At 37.7% G+C, this 15361-nt stretch overlaps 3 protein-coding genes across 3 annotated transcripts; 1 reads left to right on the forward strand and 2 right to left on the reverse strand.

Moving 5' to 3' along the window:
- Nucleotides 1–998: 998 nt before the first annotated feature.
- LOC128353468 (tetraspanin-9) lies at nucleotides 999–6951 on the forward strand. Its single transcript, XM_053314171.1, has 9 exons — nucleotides 999–1167; nucleotides 3698–3739; nucleotides 3938–4017; nucleotides 4194–4385; nucleotides 4751–4825; nucleotides 4916–5017; nucleotides 5283–5414; nucleotides 6325–6408; nucleotides 6511–6951. The coding sequence occupies exons 3-9, from the start codon at nucleotides 3955–3957 to the stop codon at nucleotides 6580–6582; spliced, it is 720 nt and encodes a 239-aa protein (XP_053170146.1). The 5' UTR covers nucleotides 999–1167; nucleotides 3698–3739; nucleotides 3938–3954; the 3' UTR covers nucleotides 6583–6951.
- A 2-nt stretch (nucleotides 6952–6953) lies between these two features.
- amdhd1 (amidohydrolase domain containing 1) lies at nucleotides 6954–12144 on the reverse strand. The gene is made up of 9 exons (XM_053314165.1): nucleotides 11954–12144; nucleotides 10660–10766; nucleotides 10498–10562; nucleotides 10140–10417; nucleotides 9830–10055; nucleotides 9421–9545; nucleotides 9215–9308; nucleotides 8958–9118; nucleotides 6954–7530 (listed from the first exon to the last, which is right to left on the reverse strand). The coding sequence occupies exons 1-9, from the start codon at nucleotides 12088–12090 to the stop codon at nucleotides 7425–7427; spliced, it is 1299 nt and encodes a 432-aa protein (XP_053170140.1). The 5' UTR covers nucleotides 12091–12144; the 3' UTR covers nucleotides 6954–7424.
- Nucleotides 12145–12331: 187 nt separating this feature from the next.
- Nucleotides 12332–15157, reverse strand: snrpf (small nuclear ribonucleoprotein polypeptide F). Its single transcript, XM_053314176.1, has 4 exons — nucleotides 15045–15157; nucleotides 13863–13988; nucleotides 13196–13260; nucleotides 12332–12629 (listed from the first exon to the last, which is right to left on the reverse strand). The coding sequence occupies exons 1-4, from the start codon at nucleotides 15045–15047 to the stop codon at nucleotides 12563–12565; spliced, it is 261 nt and encodes an 86-aa protein (XP_053170151.1). The 5' UTR covers nucleotides 15048–15157; the 3' UTR covers nucleotides 12332–12562.
- Between the last annotated feature and the right edge of the window lie 204 nt (nucleotides 15158–15361).

The following is a 15361-nucleotide window of genomic DNA, read 5'->3' on the forward strand; positions in this document are numbered from 1 at the left end:
CTGTTTGGCTTTGGGATTTGTGTGTTTTTGTGTGATTAGAGGTTATATAAAATCCAGATGTGATGAAGTATAGAGGCTGTGTTATCTCAGAAATGTGGCAAGAGAATCATAATGTATGACAGGAGGCATGAAGATATACTTTACTACAAAAAATCTGATCTGAATTTTTAGTAAATGGAGAGATTATCCACCAATCACAGGAAAAAACTATGTTCAAAACTAATAATCAAAAACATACCTAAAAATATATACAAATCAAGGTCTGTGTTACAAATCAATTGCCTTTCTGTAGCCCAAAAATTATAAAAGTTATTGCACATATAGTGAAAGTGTGTACATCATTAGGATATTTTATGAGGTCAAAATATGTTTTCTTGTGAGCTAGTTTAGTCCAGTGGTTCCCAACCTAGGGGTCGAGGCCCCTCCAAAGGGCAACAGAGAGGAAATAAGACAAAAACAAAGTTGTGATACACAAATCTGTTTTCAGTCTTTTCATTTTTTCTGTAGTCTTTGATTTTTGCTGAAATATTGGATCCATGTGGGAAGTTTAGTGGGGGGGATCACTATTTGGTGGAGCTGTTAACAACTCAGACATCTGAAATGTTTTTAAGACAATAAAATGAAACCATGTGAGAAGTTTAGAAGGACTTTAGTGACTTGTTATATTATCTGTTGTGTCAAATCATCTGAAAAGTAATTAAAGCTGTCAAATAAATGTAGTGGAGTAGAAAGTGCAATATTTCCCTTTTAATTATAGTGGAGTTGAAGTGTAAAGCAACATACTCCAGTACAGTAGCTCTACAAGCACCACAAAATGACACTTAACTACATCACTTGAGTCAATGTAGTTATTTTCCACCTCTGCTATTTTTCCACGGTCACATTGACACAACCAGGGTCATTGGCCGACTGCTCGCCTCTCTTCCCCGCCGACGGTCACGCCTCCAGGTCGGCCTCAGTCCTCCGCTGCGCTCCGCCCTCTTCCAGAGAAAATACCCTCCTCCTCTTTCTGCAGCCATCGACGAAACTTCAAAGCCGACTTCACAGCTCACTAACGTCGGATTTTAAATGCTTTCCACACCGGATGATGCTGTGAAGGGAGGCATGTGAAAGTTACTGCGGCTGATACATTTTACCGGGACAATGAGCTCCGGTTTGTAGCCAAAGGTAAGAGAAAGTATCCTTCTTTTCTCTCCCTCTCTGTCCCTCTCTCTCTCTCTCTCTTTCCCCCTTTTCTTGTCTCATTTCCGAGGGCATGGGCATGAAAACAATCATGGCCCTGAGCAGCGAGGAAGTGCTGAAATTGACTAGAGGCAAAGATATTCGTGTTTGGATATGGTTTACGTATCAAACGAGTCTATTTAGTGAGTTTAAGAAGGTTTATTTTGTCTTTTTTTTGCGCAAACTTTTGTCAAACCACAGACTGAAGTTCAATCCAGTGACGTCACGTCGAGACAAGATTGGAGATGGAGGATACTGTAATAATAATAATCACTGTTATTATAATAATCACTGTTATAATGATAATAATACTCTAGAAATGGAAAGTCACTACATTTACTCAGGCCCTTAAGTGAAATGTTGAGGTATTTGTACTTTGAGTGTTTTCCCTTTTATGTTACTTTATATTTCCACTTCACTACATTTCAGAGGGTAATATTGTACTTTCTGCTCCACTGCATTTATTTGATAGCTTTAGTTTCTTTTCAAAAGAAGATTTGACACAATGAATAATATAACAAAGTCTCTAAAGTCCCTCTGAACTTCTCACATGGTTTCATTTTGACGTCTTACAAAAAGCAGTGTGTAGTCAGGGTCACATTTCAGATGTCTATGAGTTGTTAACAGCTCCACCAAATAGTGATTTTTCCCTTTAAACTTCTCACATGGATCCAATATTTCACCAAAACAACAAGATTAGAGAAAAAGTCCAAAACTGAAAACACATTTGTTTATCAGAACTTTGATTTTTCCTCTTTCCTCTCCCATTAATCATCTCACGACCCCTCACATTTATCTGCTGACCCTTTGGAGGGGCCTCGGCCCCTAGGTTGGGAGCCACTGGACTAAACTAGCTAACTGTATATAAAGTAGTGTAAACTAGCTAACTGTATATAAAGTAGTATAAACTAGCTAACTGTATATAAAGTAGTGTAAACTAGCTAACTGTATATAAAGTAGTGTAAACTAGCTAACTGTATATAAAGTAGTGTAAACTAGCTAACTGTATATAAAGTAGTGTAAACTAGCTAACTGTATATAAAGTAGTGTAAACTAGCTAACTGTATATAAAGTAATGTAAACTAGCTAACTGTATATAAAGTAGTATAAACTAGCTAACTGTATATAAAGTAGTATAAACTAGCTCCACCTCCAGCAGCTACAACAGTAACATGCTGCTCTAACTGTCATATATAATAATATATCACTACTTTTACTGTAATACTGTAATACTGCATACTACATCACTCATAATACTGCAGTACTTTTACTGTAATACTTTAACTACATCAAGCTGATAATAAAGTAGTATTTTTCATGAAGGACTTTTTAATTTTAAGTATTTTTAACATTGCTGTGTTTGTACTTTTACTTGAGGAAATGATCTGAATACTTCTTCCACTCGCTGATAATAATAATAATGGTAGCTAAAGTACTTCTCTTAGTAAAGTGCTGTGCTTTATGGCACACCTACAATCAAACAGTCTATTTAAGTCAGTTAATGAATTTTGTATAAACATGTAACACTGTTATCGAGACACTCCCAGACTGTGCTCATGAAACATTTAATAGTTAACTGTACAGTATGAGTTCACGGCCATGAAAACCAGCTGTGCTGAACACAAAACAACAGTTAGACTTATTACTTAAAAATACTGTTTCTTTCTGGCAGAGATTGACCTATTGTTGAAAAAATAAGCATGTTGTGTGTTTCTCATGACTAAAAATATAGTTTTACCTCTGAGTTTATACACATTACTGATCTTTTAATGACTTCAACAAACACTGACATTATGCCTGTCTTAAACAATGGTTAGGAGCCCAAATGAACAGTGAAACCACTTTTTCTTCCTGTAATCATTCCTCCTGTTCATACTGACCATTAGAAGTTCATAATGCACTTACAATGGAAGTGATGGAGGACGAAATCCACAGTCCTCCTCCTGTGGAAAAACATTTATTTAACAGTTTATCTGATGCGAATATGAAGCTTCAGTCATCCAAATGAGTCAAATCAAGTCTTCTATGTTTCAACGTTACAGTGTTTTTAGTGCCAAAGTCCCTTTTTGTTACTATACTTCCCCCACAGCTCAACAGGGAAACGCTAAGAGGGAATTTGATACTAAAAAGACTGTAAATGTGTCAGATATCCACCAACAGTCCACAACCCAAATATATATTTAGTTTACTTCCTTTAAGACTAAAGAAACCAGGAAATATTCACATTAAAAAATGACCCTAAATTCAATTATTTAAAATAGTTGATTAGTTTAATAGCTGTAATTTAAAGCATCAGTATTGGTATCAGTCTCTAAAATCTGCCATAAAACTCAATGAATAATGTGTTAATCTTTAAAAATAACAATAATAGTCAACTGAGGAGTTTTTTTCTGTGAACTTAAGACTTTGCTTTCTGTGATAACTTGTATACAAAATACAGTGTAATATGAATTTTAATGCCCTCTCTGTGTTGCAGGTAGACCACTCGAGCTTCTCGGTTCATCTGCTTGTTGAAGTGGTGAGTTTTTTATCCTTTCCTTTTTGATGTGGTTGCAGCTTGACGCTCCGAAGAGAGCAACATGTTTGCAGTAAGCGTGATTTAACAAGAGAATAAAGAGGGTTGGTGAGCTCTGATGTCCCTTTAATAGATGACTTTGATGTGATAAAAGTTTTATCTTAGGTTCTTAAATATTTAATTTCTTCCTTTTTTTTGCAGTGACTGTCGATTTAATCATGGCTCGCGGCTGCATCTGCTGTGTTAAATACATGCTCTTCCTCTTCAACCTGCTCTTTTGGGTAATTATAAGATATCGGCTCCTCACACACACACACACACACACGCACACTAAGACAGAAAATACACCTTTTGATGTTCCAGTGAATCAGCAGAAAGATCAGTGTACCAATTAAAGTACTCAGTTATCATTAAATCAGCAGGAAGTTTCTTGAATTTCCTGTTGTTCGTTTCTCAGCTGGGCGGGTGCGGGCTGCTCGGTGTTGGCGTGTGGCTGTCGGTTTCCCAGGGTAGCTTTGCCACGCTGTCGCCCTCGTTCCCGTCGCTCTCCGCCGCCAACCTCATCATCACCCTCGGCACGGTTGTCATGGTGACGGGATTCCTGGGTTGCCTGGGTGCAATCAAGGAGAACAAGTGCCTGCTGCTGAGCGTGAGTAGACTTATACTGCAACGCCCATGTGTCACTGGTGTGTGGTTTTCTGTATCAGGGTAGTGTCTTAGTTCAGGGTGTGTGGGAATTATAACTTTTGTAACAATCTGATATTCTAAATCTATTTTATTGATGTAATTTTTAAACTTTTGTGCCACTGATATCAGAAAAGCCAGAATCCTCCACCAAACCTCATGTTTATTTTTTGTGATTTACATTAAAAAGCTAAAATAAAGTTTCTTTTTTTAAGTAAGAAGCTCATATTTCCCATATTTTGTATTGACTGAATGCAACTTTAGTATATCAGGCATGTTTCTGGTCAAGTTGAACTGACGTTTTCTTCTTTTTCTTTTAATTTTATTCAGTTTTTCATCGTTCTGTTGATCATCCTGTTGGCCGAGCTGATCCTCCTCATCCTGTTCTTTGTCTACACCGACAAGGTAAAGGAGCATTCATATCTATTAATAAGCACTATAGATGAGTGTGCCTACATATCCCATAATCCACTTCTCTACCCTCTGTCCTTGCAGGTGAGTGAAAATGCCAGACGGGACTTGAAAGAAGGGCTGGTGCTCTACAACACAGAAAACAACGCTGGACTGAAGGATGCATGGAACACCATACAAGGAGAGGTATGCTTTAAACACACATATCACAATATAGCAAAGGTTATATTAAGGTTTGGGAAAGCATGGAGGTGTATTTTAAAATCCTCTTGCTGCTTTATATTGTGCTTTATGAAGTTATTTCTAACCAGTTCTCTTCTTTTTAAATGTATGCACTCCTGTTTTTAGTCTCTCTGTTGCTTTTATAAGCTATTTTTAAAGATAGATAAAACTTGTTTTTCTGATACTTATTAATAACTGACTGTGGTTTCCTCTCCTGTCTGTGCACTAGTGGCGGTGTTGTGGAGTCATGAATCACAATGACTGGTACACTGCCCTGCAAGTCAACGTGGTTCCTGACCGCTGCTGCCAGCAGATTTATGAGGGCTGCGGACGCAACGCCTCCAACGTCTTCTGGACACGGGTCAGTGTATATACGTGTGTGTGTGGTCATAAAATCTTTAAACTGTTAAACTGACATGTCTTATCAAATTTTGTTAAAAAAAAAGAATTTAACTTTACACTCAGCTCCGCTTGGTTAATAATGCAATCTGAAATCTCACCACTAGATGTCACTAAATCCCACACACTGCACCTTTAAAGTAAATTCACCCGATGTTACATACATTAACTCACAATTGGAGTTTTTCTACTGTTGTATTACTACTTTTAGTCAAGTAAAATGTGTGAATACTGCCTCTGAATGTTGGTAATTAATCATAGGAACTTTGAAGCTTGTATCATAGCCAACACATTTTTTAAATTCAGTTTCAATTAGGTTTTATAAATATAGCTTCAAATCACAACAGAAGTTTCTCCTCAGGGCACTTTTTCAAATAATTTTGGGTTTTTTTGGGGGCAGTTCAGGGCAGAGAGGCCAACAGGAAACAAGGGGAGAGAAAGAGAAATGGGTATGACATGCAAAAAAGGCATTTGTGGGTATTCGGTATGAGCTGTAACCACTTGGCTACGAGGACTGGACTTTTCATTCTACAGAAGACCTACATGAGGAAGGAAAAACTCCCCTTTAATGAGAGGAAACTGGGCTTTAGGTGTGTAGCTATCTTCTTTAAACCAGTTGGGTTAAGAGAGAAAGGAGAAGGGAGAGAGACCTGTCCTTATCAAATCTCATCTGCAGGGAAATGAAACTGAAAAACAGGCCACAGTAGACACTAGACATAAAAACAAAGGATATCCTGGACCCATTTCTTAAAACGATCTTTACATGAATGACCTGATCCTGGTCTCAAACTGGATTCCTCTCATCTAATTCTGCTTTACTTCCATACTTTCCCTTCTCCTTTGCTAAAAACTGTTAATATGTGTTTTTTCAGGGTTGCTATGAGAAAGTAGAGGAGTGGCTGGATGACAACAAACACGTCCTGGGAACCATCGCCATGTGTGTGTTGGTCATACAGGTAAGTGTCATTTAATACTGTGCTTACATACAAACTCTACAAACAGCACTAGATGATGATGATAATGATGATTTTTGACCTAGTGTGGTTTTCTTCTTCCAGCTCCTTGGTATGGCTTTCTCCATGACGCTTTACCAACAGATCCACCGAGGAGGGAAGAAGTACGAAGCTTGAAGGGATTTGTGCTCATTTAATGCACTCAACCTTTGATTACATAAAATATATCTTTTTTTTTTTGCTCAGTGCCACAGTACATCATATCTGTTACATACATCTGTTGTTTATAATAATCTAGTTATCATGTGTGCCACTATGATCTTTTTTCATTGTTCTGATCATTTATTTTTGTGAATAGCATTTAATCTAGTTTTCTTAATATTGCATCTTTTATTTTTTAAATCACATTATATAGTGAGTGTTGTAAAATGTAAAATATTTGAAGAGTATTGGTCTGTGTCAGTATTTGGTTTTTAAGCCATGCCTGTGGATCCATTTAGTTAAAAACTAGCATTGTGTGTCAATAAAAGCAGAGAGCACTCTTTACACATGTGTGAAAGGTTTAATTGATGTTTAGTTTCAGGTGATAGTGACTCATTGACTTTTGTTACTTTTGCTTCACCAATCTTTATTCTGTAGTTTTTTGTGTCTGCTTTCACCTCACAAAACACTCTTTGGTTACACGGATAAGAGCGGAGTGAACACCAGGTCGTTGCAGAGTTACAGCTACAGGTCAGATAGCACTAAATCAATAAACTCTGATCATCTGAGGTGCCAAATATTTAACCTGTTTCTGTGCTGATAATGAAATTCCTCTTATGTGTAATCACTGAATAAGCTGACCTAATGTCTGTTAGCCATCACAGTAACAGAGATACATGAATAGAGAGACATCAAACGTGACATTTTACCTTTAAAAACATTGATCTGTGGAGAATTCATTAATACTGTTAAGATAGTAACATTGATTCATTGGACTTAGCACATTTCTTAATAGGCGGAATGATCTTTCTCCCTGGTTATAAGTCCACAGTTTTGTCGTTATCGTAGACTACGTTGCCTTTGATGACGACGTATCGGACGAGCTCCTGATGTCCACCCAGCTGGTAGATCAGATGCTCCCATCTGCATTAAAGTAAACAGAGGACAGCACTCATTTCACACACTAATATGTCATATAAACAGATGAAGCAGCACCTATGTAATGATGAATACATTTAAGTGTGTCTACAGGCTGATACTCACTGGGACTTTAGACACATTTAGTAAAACATAATAACACTTTAGGTTTATTTAGATTAGCTGCTGAAACCAAATCAGAAGATTTTTAGCAGATGTGTCTACACTAAGAAAGCAACAACTCAAAACGTCTTATTGAAAAAGAATTGGGGAAAGCTGGTTGTGCTTCAACAATGGGATTCTCAGTGGAGTGCAAAACCCAATATCCAGTGAGCATGTTTCAAAAATATATGAAAAGGTCAAATCTGAAATTTCCAAGTCAATGAGGACAAAATACCAACATTTCACTTGTTTATTTGGCTCACATCTCAATAGAAATGCCAAACAAATAAATGAAATGTTGGTATATAAATTGTCCTTGTCTTGGAAATTTCAGATGTGCAACCTTTTTAATGTTTGGAACATCTTATTAAAACAACAGCTAGTAAAACATCCCACACTGATTTTGCTGTTCCTGCCATCACTTAAGAATGTGTTATTCAGCCCGTCTGAAATAAATGGTAAAAAAAAAAATTGTAACTGTTTAATAAAGATATATGTTTACACAGCCGGATCTCTGCAAAGCTGCAATTTATGGCCAAATGAACTTTAAGTCTCAAACTTTCCTTGAGATGAGAGCTCAGAAGACGAAACTACCTAATTTTACATTTAAACCACATGGATAATTTTATATAAATGGCCTCTCATAAACTCAGTCTTAGAGATTAAATCATCTTACAACTACTCTCCTCCAGATTCATGTATCAGATCAAATTCTTGTAGTCTCAGTTGACTCCCTAGCTGCTAATTTTAGTTTGAGGTATTTGAAGCCCTCTACTGGATCTTAACTAAAATGCACTCAAGTCAAGCTTTAACTTTAACTATTCCTCTTTGCAGTAACTAAATACACGGTCACTGAGCACTTTATTAGGAACACCTGTGCAATCCAATACGACAGCTCTGCCATAAATTTTAGTTTTATGAAGCTTTTTTGTTGGCATTGTCAAAAAGGTGATCATTTTCCTTTATTTTTATTATTGAGATTGTGGTGGGTGGTCTTGGTGTACTGGAGTGCATTATATTGACAAATATTTTATACAACCTATAAATATACATAAAGAGGGCAAAATATTAGGAATATTTCTTTAAATCTTGTACATTACATCACCTCTGATTTCCTTGATCAAACTATCAAAACAGCTAAACACAAATGTCTAATCAACTTATACCAAAAGCAAGACGAAAAACATGAAATCTTTCATCAAAAGGACAGAGTTTTTTCCCGTGTGTGTAAATTTAGTCATTGTTATGTTTTTCTGTCATAGTTGATTTACCGTGTGGTGTTGAGGACCAGCAGGTCTCCGTGTTTGTTGACCTCCAGGGAGCCGTGTGTGTGGGAGCGCCCAAGGGCGTAGGCTGCATTGATGGTGGCCGCTGCCAAAGCCTCAGGCATGGACATCCTCATATTGACGCAGGCCAGGTGCATGACTATTGGCTGGAGGAGGATACAAGAAAGGGAGGGGAGGATGCACATAAACAGGAAGCTAGAGAAGTGCTGACTGACACCTCACATCTCTTCTGATGTACTCACCATGGAGCAGCAGTAGGCGTTGGGGTTGAAGTCGCTGCCGAGGGCAACAATTACTCCAGCTTCCAACATGTTTCTGGCCCGGGGCTGAGGCAGTCTGGACAAACACACACACACACACACACACACACACAAACACATATATTACTACACCTCACAGCTGTAAAGGGTCAGTGTGAGGGAATGTTAATGTGTGTGTGTTACAATACCGAAGAATGTAAGCTGTAGTTGGTAGAAGGACTGCAGCGGTTTTTGCTTTTGCCATGGCAGTAATCCCCTCATCTGTCACCTCCTCCAGGTGACTGATGGCTAAGGCTCCAAGCTCTGCTCCCAACTACACACACACACACACACACACACACACACACGTTTACAGAACTGGCAATCAAATCAGCAATTGTTGCAGTATAGTATTAAAACTTAGTTATTTGACATTATTCATAATGATTAATAATATAATAATAATAATCTAAAGACCTTTATCAAGAAAAGATGTCATACATGAACATTTTCAAAGCTGTATTTTGTGTATTCTTGGAGGAAAAGCAGCATCTGAGAAATATGGGTTTTTCCAAGTGTGTCACCAAAAACATCAATAAATGCAGAAGTGAACAATACCTGAGCAGAGTTCATAGGATGGAGCTCATCTCCATGGAAGTTGATGTTGAGGCCCATGTCTTTGCCAGCCTGCAGGATGGAGCGTGTTGAGCTAAGGTCAAACACTCCCTGCTCACAGAAAACATCAATGTTGTCGACTCTGAGAGTCCCAGCAGACATACGATCCTTCAGCAGAGGCAGCTGAACCTGCAGAATGTCCTTTGTGGCCTCTGCTACTGTCTTCCCTCTGGATAAAGGACAGAGAAACAGTGATTAGAGGAAGATAACAATGAAGATGTAAAGTGAAATCATTTCTGAGGTGAGTTCATACTTGGGCACTGCATGGGCTCCACAGTAGGTTGAGGAGATGTTGATGGGCAGGGTGCGTCTGGCCGCTTCGATCACCTCCAGCATCTTGAGCTCAGTCTGCAGCTCCAGGCCGTAGCCGCTCTTACACTCCACCAGAGTGGTACCCGCCCGCTGCATCCGAACCAACCTGCTGCTCAGTGAGGCCAGCAGCTCCGAGGGCGCCGCAGCTCGAGTGTGCTCCACCGTGAAGTGGATCCCTCCACCGGCCCGGTGTACGTCCATGTAGGTGGCACCTGCCAGCTGTAGGAGTGACATTCATTTCATTACTTAGATGCAGTTGTGGAAGTGAGTGGAAAACCATATTGGTCATGATGTTGTACCTTCATTGCGAATTCATGTACCCGGTCACCAGCCCAAACTGGATGAGTGTGGGCGTCAACCAACCCTGAAACAAGACAAATATTATGCAAGAGTCCAAAGCTACCACATGCATGTAGACTGGGCTGAGCCTGAGTGCAGGTACCATAAAAACTGATACTCACCAGGCAGGACACACATTCCTGTTGCATCAATCACTTTATCAAAAGACGCTTCTGGATACTGAGCCCTGATGGTGTCAGCAGGCCCCACAGCCTTAATCAGCCCATCACTGGAAGAAGATATTAATTAATTAAATTTAAGATACAGCTGAGCCAGACAGTGCACAGTTTAGACTGATTAAAGCTGAACTGAGCCTGATGAGTCTGAGCCTTACAGAAGATAAACCTCACTGATTTAGGTAACAACATGATCTCCTCTTCCTCTTGCACCTCAAGCCAAACTTTCCATTTTCCATACAAAGAGTAGTGACTTGTATCAGAGGAATACTTTTCCTGCAACTAGGAGATTCAACTTTTGTTTAAAGTAAATTAAAAAAACAGAAGAATATTTGCTTCTAGTGAGCAGTGGGTGTTGATGCTCAATTTTACAAACACTTGTAAGGCCTGTAATATCAGCCTAATTGATGCAATGGAGCATTTCATTGGCACACTTTATAGTTATTAGCCTTTTTTTCTAACAGCCTTCTACCTGCTGCTGCTAATAGTTTTAAAGTAAAAATGAAAATGTGAATATTTTCCAGTAACTTCAATTTTTAATTTCAATAATACAGTTTTTTGTACATTTATATTTTCTTGCCCCACTAACAGTAAGAGGTTGTGTGTGCATGCAAAAAGGTATTTAGGTACACATAACATCTTCTGATTCACTCTTCCCCTCTTCTGGCTGTGAACCCATTACATTGTACATAGACATTGTCAATGAACTCAAATATGAATAGAAGTTATATAAGAAAAATGCAAGATAATAATAAAACAGATCATCCAAAGGTAACAGGTGTGTTGGTGGGAGGATGACGTGACATCTGCACACTGTCCTCACTTGCTCAATAAAGATAATACATTCAAAAAAAGATAATTTAGCTATAATTGGAGATAATTATAGGAGTGTCAATCTGAGCCACAAGTCACCACTAATAAAATATGTGATAATTGGTCACGTTGAACCCTGACTTTTATATATATAAAGATGTTTATTCCATTTGTCAGCAAATACTTGAGATACTAATGAATCATAATGGCAAGATTATCTACATTTTCTTGTTTTATGGTGTGTAATGAGTCGTTACAGCATTAGGATGGCCGCCTACTCTACACCGTTGTAAATGCTGCAGGAGAATAATTTTGACTTTGCTTTTTCAAGTTAAATTTTCAACAGATCAGATTAGAGAGCAGCTATATGGGTGCAAACTAACACAAGCTGTCACATTTCTTGATTTAACTATAGTTTTGGTCTTACCTCCCTATTACAACGCTCCCATTTTCAATCACACAAAGACTTTGCATCCCAGTCTTCGTCAGGTATTTCTCTCCATTGTTGCAGATCAGAACCACCTGTTTGGCGTTCTTCACCAGTAGTCTGTACTTGTTGGACATTTTAATTCAGTTTCTTCAGATTCTGTTGTTGCAGAGTGTAGTTTAGGAAACAGGCAAATATTTGTCCAGGGGAGGCAGAGTTTAAAGTGCACAAAGAGGGGCGGTGCTTCAGTCGCAACCATTCAAACTGTGAGTCTGCCTCTGTAGTTTAACTGTCCAGCAGTGTAATAATTAAAGGATTTACAGTTTATCTTTTCTTGTCAGACCTTATAATTCAAAAAACACAGGAGTCCCGTTTAAGAAAGAGTACAATAATCCTTTTTTATTGTGTCTGTATTACAACTTCACAACATAAAATTGGTCTCACATACAGGTAAAAAAAAACGCTTTCAAAAACAGCTTGAAAAAAAAAAAAAAAAAAAACCCAATCGTTCATTTGTTTCACATGGTGAAAACACAAACACACATTAACTCAACTACGAGGTACAATCACACTCAGACAGAACACCGGGCCGAGACCTCTTCAGCGATATCACTCTCTCATTTCTCCGTCCTCTTCCTCTTCTTCTACGCCTCTGATGTACAAAACGTTATTGCACCTGTGGGGGAGATAAAACATGTTTATTCTCATAAGTGAAGAGAAGAGCACAGTGTGTGTTTATCATATAATATTACACTGATTTCTCTAAGCAAACAAAATGTTAATTATTGCCCCAGGTTAGTTAAGGTAGTTAGAAATCTACAGACTTCAGGACATAAAAGACACTTTCTCTACATCAAAGGCAAATTTGATGTTGTGTGTATCTACACTGCTGTTTGACAGGCCTCTTAAACTTTATTTTAGACAATTCTGTTTAAGAGTTGTTGAAAAGGCTGCCAGTTATATTGCTAATGAATCATATAAAATGTCAGAAAATGATTTGAAAAAGCCTATTTTAACTCATTGGAGCCCAATGTAACATCTTCAAATGTCTTGTTTTACTGTATGACACATAAAAGCTTCAAATCATCACATTCGAGAAGCTGCAACCAGCAAATGTTTGACTAAGATGAAGATACGATTATTAGAATAACTGCAGGTTAATCTTCTGTTGATCAACTAGTAAAAAAGTAAAAATGACTCTGATCTAGTTTAGGAATAAAGATGAGCAGATGTACAACATACCTGACAAGCACCTCACCAAGGTGACCTGCCAACGCTCCATCAACGTATTCTTCTGTGTTTGCCAGCTGAAAGGAAAGAAAATAAATAGGTTAAAAAACTACCAATAGAAGGGCTATTTGCATGGTTAAAAGTCCCATTATAAATCCCAAATATATGAAGGAGGAATTCTGACGTAACAGGATGTACAGTAGATCTGAATTTGTTGTGCAAGTGATCTACCATGCAGTTCATAATAGTAGAACATGTAGTTACTAGCAGGCTCTTTATATTAAATACAACTAGAAGTTCTGTCTGTCTGCCTCTGTGAGAAGAAAATTAACAAGTGCCTCATTCCTCTTCCAAAATGTTGCCTGATTTTATCTGATAACTATGCTTTAATGTATAAAGGACATTGTTCTGATTGTGTTGAGTGTAGGTCTGCAGCTAAAGATTATTTCTATCATCAATCATTCTGCCGAAAAACGTATCAATTATGTTTTGTCTATAAAATATCTGAGCGATCATGAAAAATGCTGTTATAATTCTTACAGCTCATATCCAAAAATGTTATGTTAACTATCATGAGACACAGAAAAGCTTAAAATAACCACATTATGTAATTATAAAAATTATTGCAACTCAAGTTGAAGAAGTATCGCTCTTAATATTTAATGATGAATACACTCACCTGCATATTCATGTATCCGTCCACTGACACCAGGTAGCCCTTGTACTCCATACCCCACTTCAGTTTCACCATCACTGGTTTGCCTGTAAGGCCGTTCAGGAATGGCTTTGGGTTCAGCGGTAAACTCTACAGATAAAACAAAATGAAACAGGTTTAATACATTATGTTAAATTTAGTATAAGAGTCTTTGGCTACATTATTTATAGCTGTCTGCAAAGTTGTCCTTGACAACATTGTTCTTCTCTTTTAAAAAGCAAATTTTGTTAAACACTTGCCAAATAACTGTGTCCTGGCTTTTGGCAAAACATAAAGTAAATGTATAGCACTGTACTTTGATGGATGAGGGTCAAAAACCAATTAGATTAATTAGAGGAATCTATATTGTCAGATTTGATGTGTATACTTGGCTGATGTTGAGCTGCCTGTATCATATATTATTGTAGTTTGTGTGCTTTTTAAGTTCAGATGAGTTTCCTTTTTGCAATATTTGGCTCATACAGGTTGTGTAGTTTTCTTCTTTCGATAAAGTAATGTACTTAAGTCATGTCATATTTCCACATCACTTCATTTCAGAGGTAAATATTATACTTTCTACTACCATTATAATATATAAACATGACCCCTCAGATTTATCTGCTGGCCCTTAATAATACTTATGTACTTTTAGTTAAGATTTTTCATGCATGACTTTTACTTATAATGGAGAATTTTCACATTGCTGTATTGGTGTATTGGTGCTTTAACTCAAATAAAGGCTCTGAATACTTCCTCCACCATTAGCTTTCATTCAGCCCAACAACAGTCTTCATTGGTAGAGATTTAGACTGGAGCAAAGTCAAACTTTACTCGGTATTAAAGCCTTTTAGGCCATGTGAGCTAAACTGCAAGATTTCTAAGTTTGGTGCGATGTTTCCTGCACAAAAAAATGGACCAAAATGCAGCATAGTTACACTAATACATACAAAGGGGGTAGTAAAGTACATTAACACTGATTAAATGCCTATATATTACTTGTAACACTATGTATGTGCGTAAATGTGAGGTTTTCATTCATTCAGTGGAGATTATGAATGAGACACTAATGCTAACAAGCTAACAGGCTAACACAGCGCGATGTTGAAGATAAATACACAGAAAAAGTATCTAATGAGTTGATAGAAAACATAAGTAACTTATACTCACCATTTCTCTTTAGTATATGTCTTTATTTAACCGTATAAATCAGATGTTTGATGTCTTTCCGTCACAATAACGTTGCTTCTGCACACACGCTTTACCGCCGGACCGGAAGTGAACCACTCTGATGATCTCTGAGGAGGTTTCATGGTTTTTACTCAGCGCCACCTGCTGGTCAGAGCCGCACACTGCAGGTCAGAGCCGCACACAGCAGGTTACGTGTTTAACACTTTTTTTGGTAAGTTTTTTAAAAACAAAAAATAAATACTACCTTACCTGTATATATTTTTGGAGTTTAACCAACAACTCACCCTGTACAGCAC

This window comes from Scomber japonicus, chromosome 23 (assembly GCF_027409825.1).
Source record: "Scomber japonicus isolate fScoJap1 chromosome 23, fScoJap1.pri, whole genome shotgun sequence".
Taxonomy (NCBI): domain Eukaryota; kingdom Metazoa; phylum Chordata; class Actinopteri; order Scombriformes; family Scombridae; genus Scomber; species Scomber japonicus.

What these genes read in the sequence shown, in the direction of transcription:
- LOC128353468 (XM_053314171.1), top strand. Translation starts at nt 3,955, where the DNA reads ATGGCTCGCGGCTGCATCTGCTGTGTTAAATACATGCTCTTCCTCTTC. An exon ending in TCTTCAACCTGCTCTTTTGG is followed by an intron (nt 4,018 to 4,193) that starts GTAATTATAAGA and finishes TTCGTTTCTCAG; the next exon opens with CTGGGCGGGTGCGGGCTGCT. An exon ending in CCAACGTCTTCTGGACACGG is followed by an intron (nt 5,415 to 6,324) that starts GTCAGTGTATAT and finishes GTGTTTTTTCAG; the next exon opens with GGTTGCTATGAGAAAGTAGA.
- amdhd1 (XM_053314165.1), bottom strand. Translation starts at nt 12,090, where the DNA reads ATGTCCAACAAGTACAGACTACTGGTGAAGAACGCCAAACAGGTGGTT. An exon ending in TACATGAATTCGCAATGAAG is followed by an intron (nt 10,418 to 10,497) that starts GTACAACATCAT and finishes TCACTCCTACAG; the next exon opens with CTGGCAGGTGCCACCTACAT. An exon ending in CTGGTCCTCAACACCACACG is followed by an intron (nt 7,531 to 8,957) that starts GTAAATCAACTA and finishes ACTTTAATGCAG; the next exon opens with ATGGGAGCATCTGATCTACC.
- snrpf (XM_053314176.1), bottom strand. An exon ending in ACGGATACATGAATATGCAG is followed by an intron (nt 13,261 to 13,862) that starts GTGAGTGTATTC and finishes CTTTCCTTTCAG; the next exon opens with CTGGCAAACACAGAAGAATA. An exon ending in CTTGGTGAGGTGCTTGTCAG is followed by an intron (nt 12,630 to 13,195) that starts GTATGTTGTACA and finishes TCTCCCCCACAG; the next exon opens with GTGCAATAACGTTTTGTACA.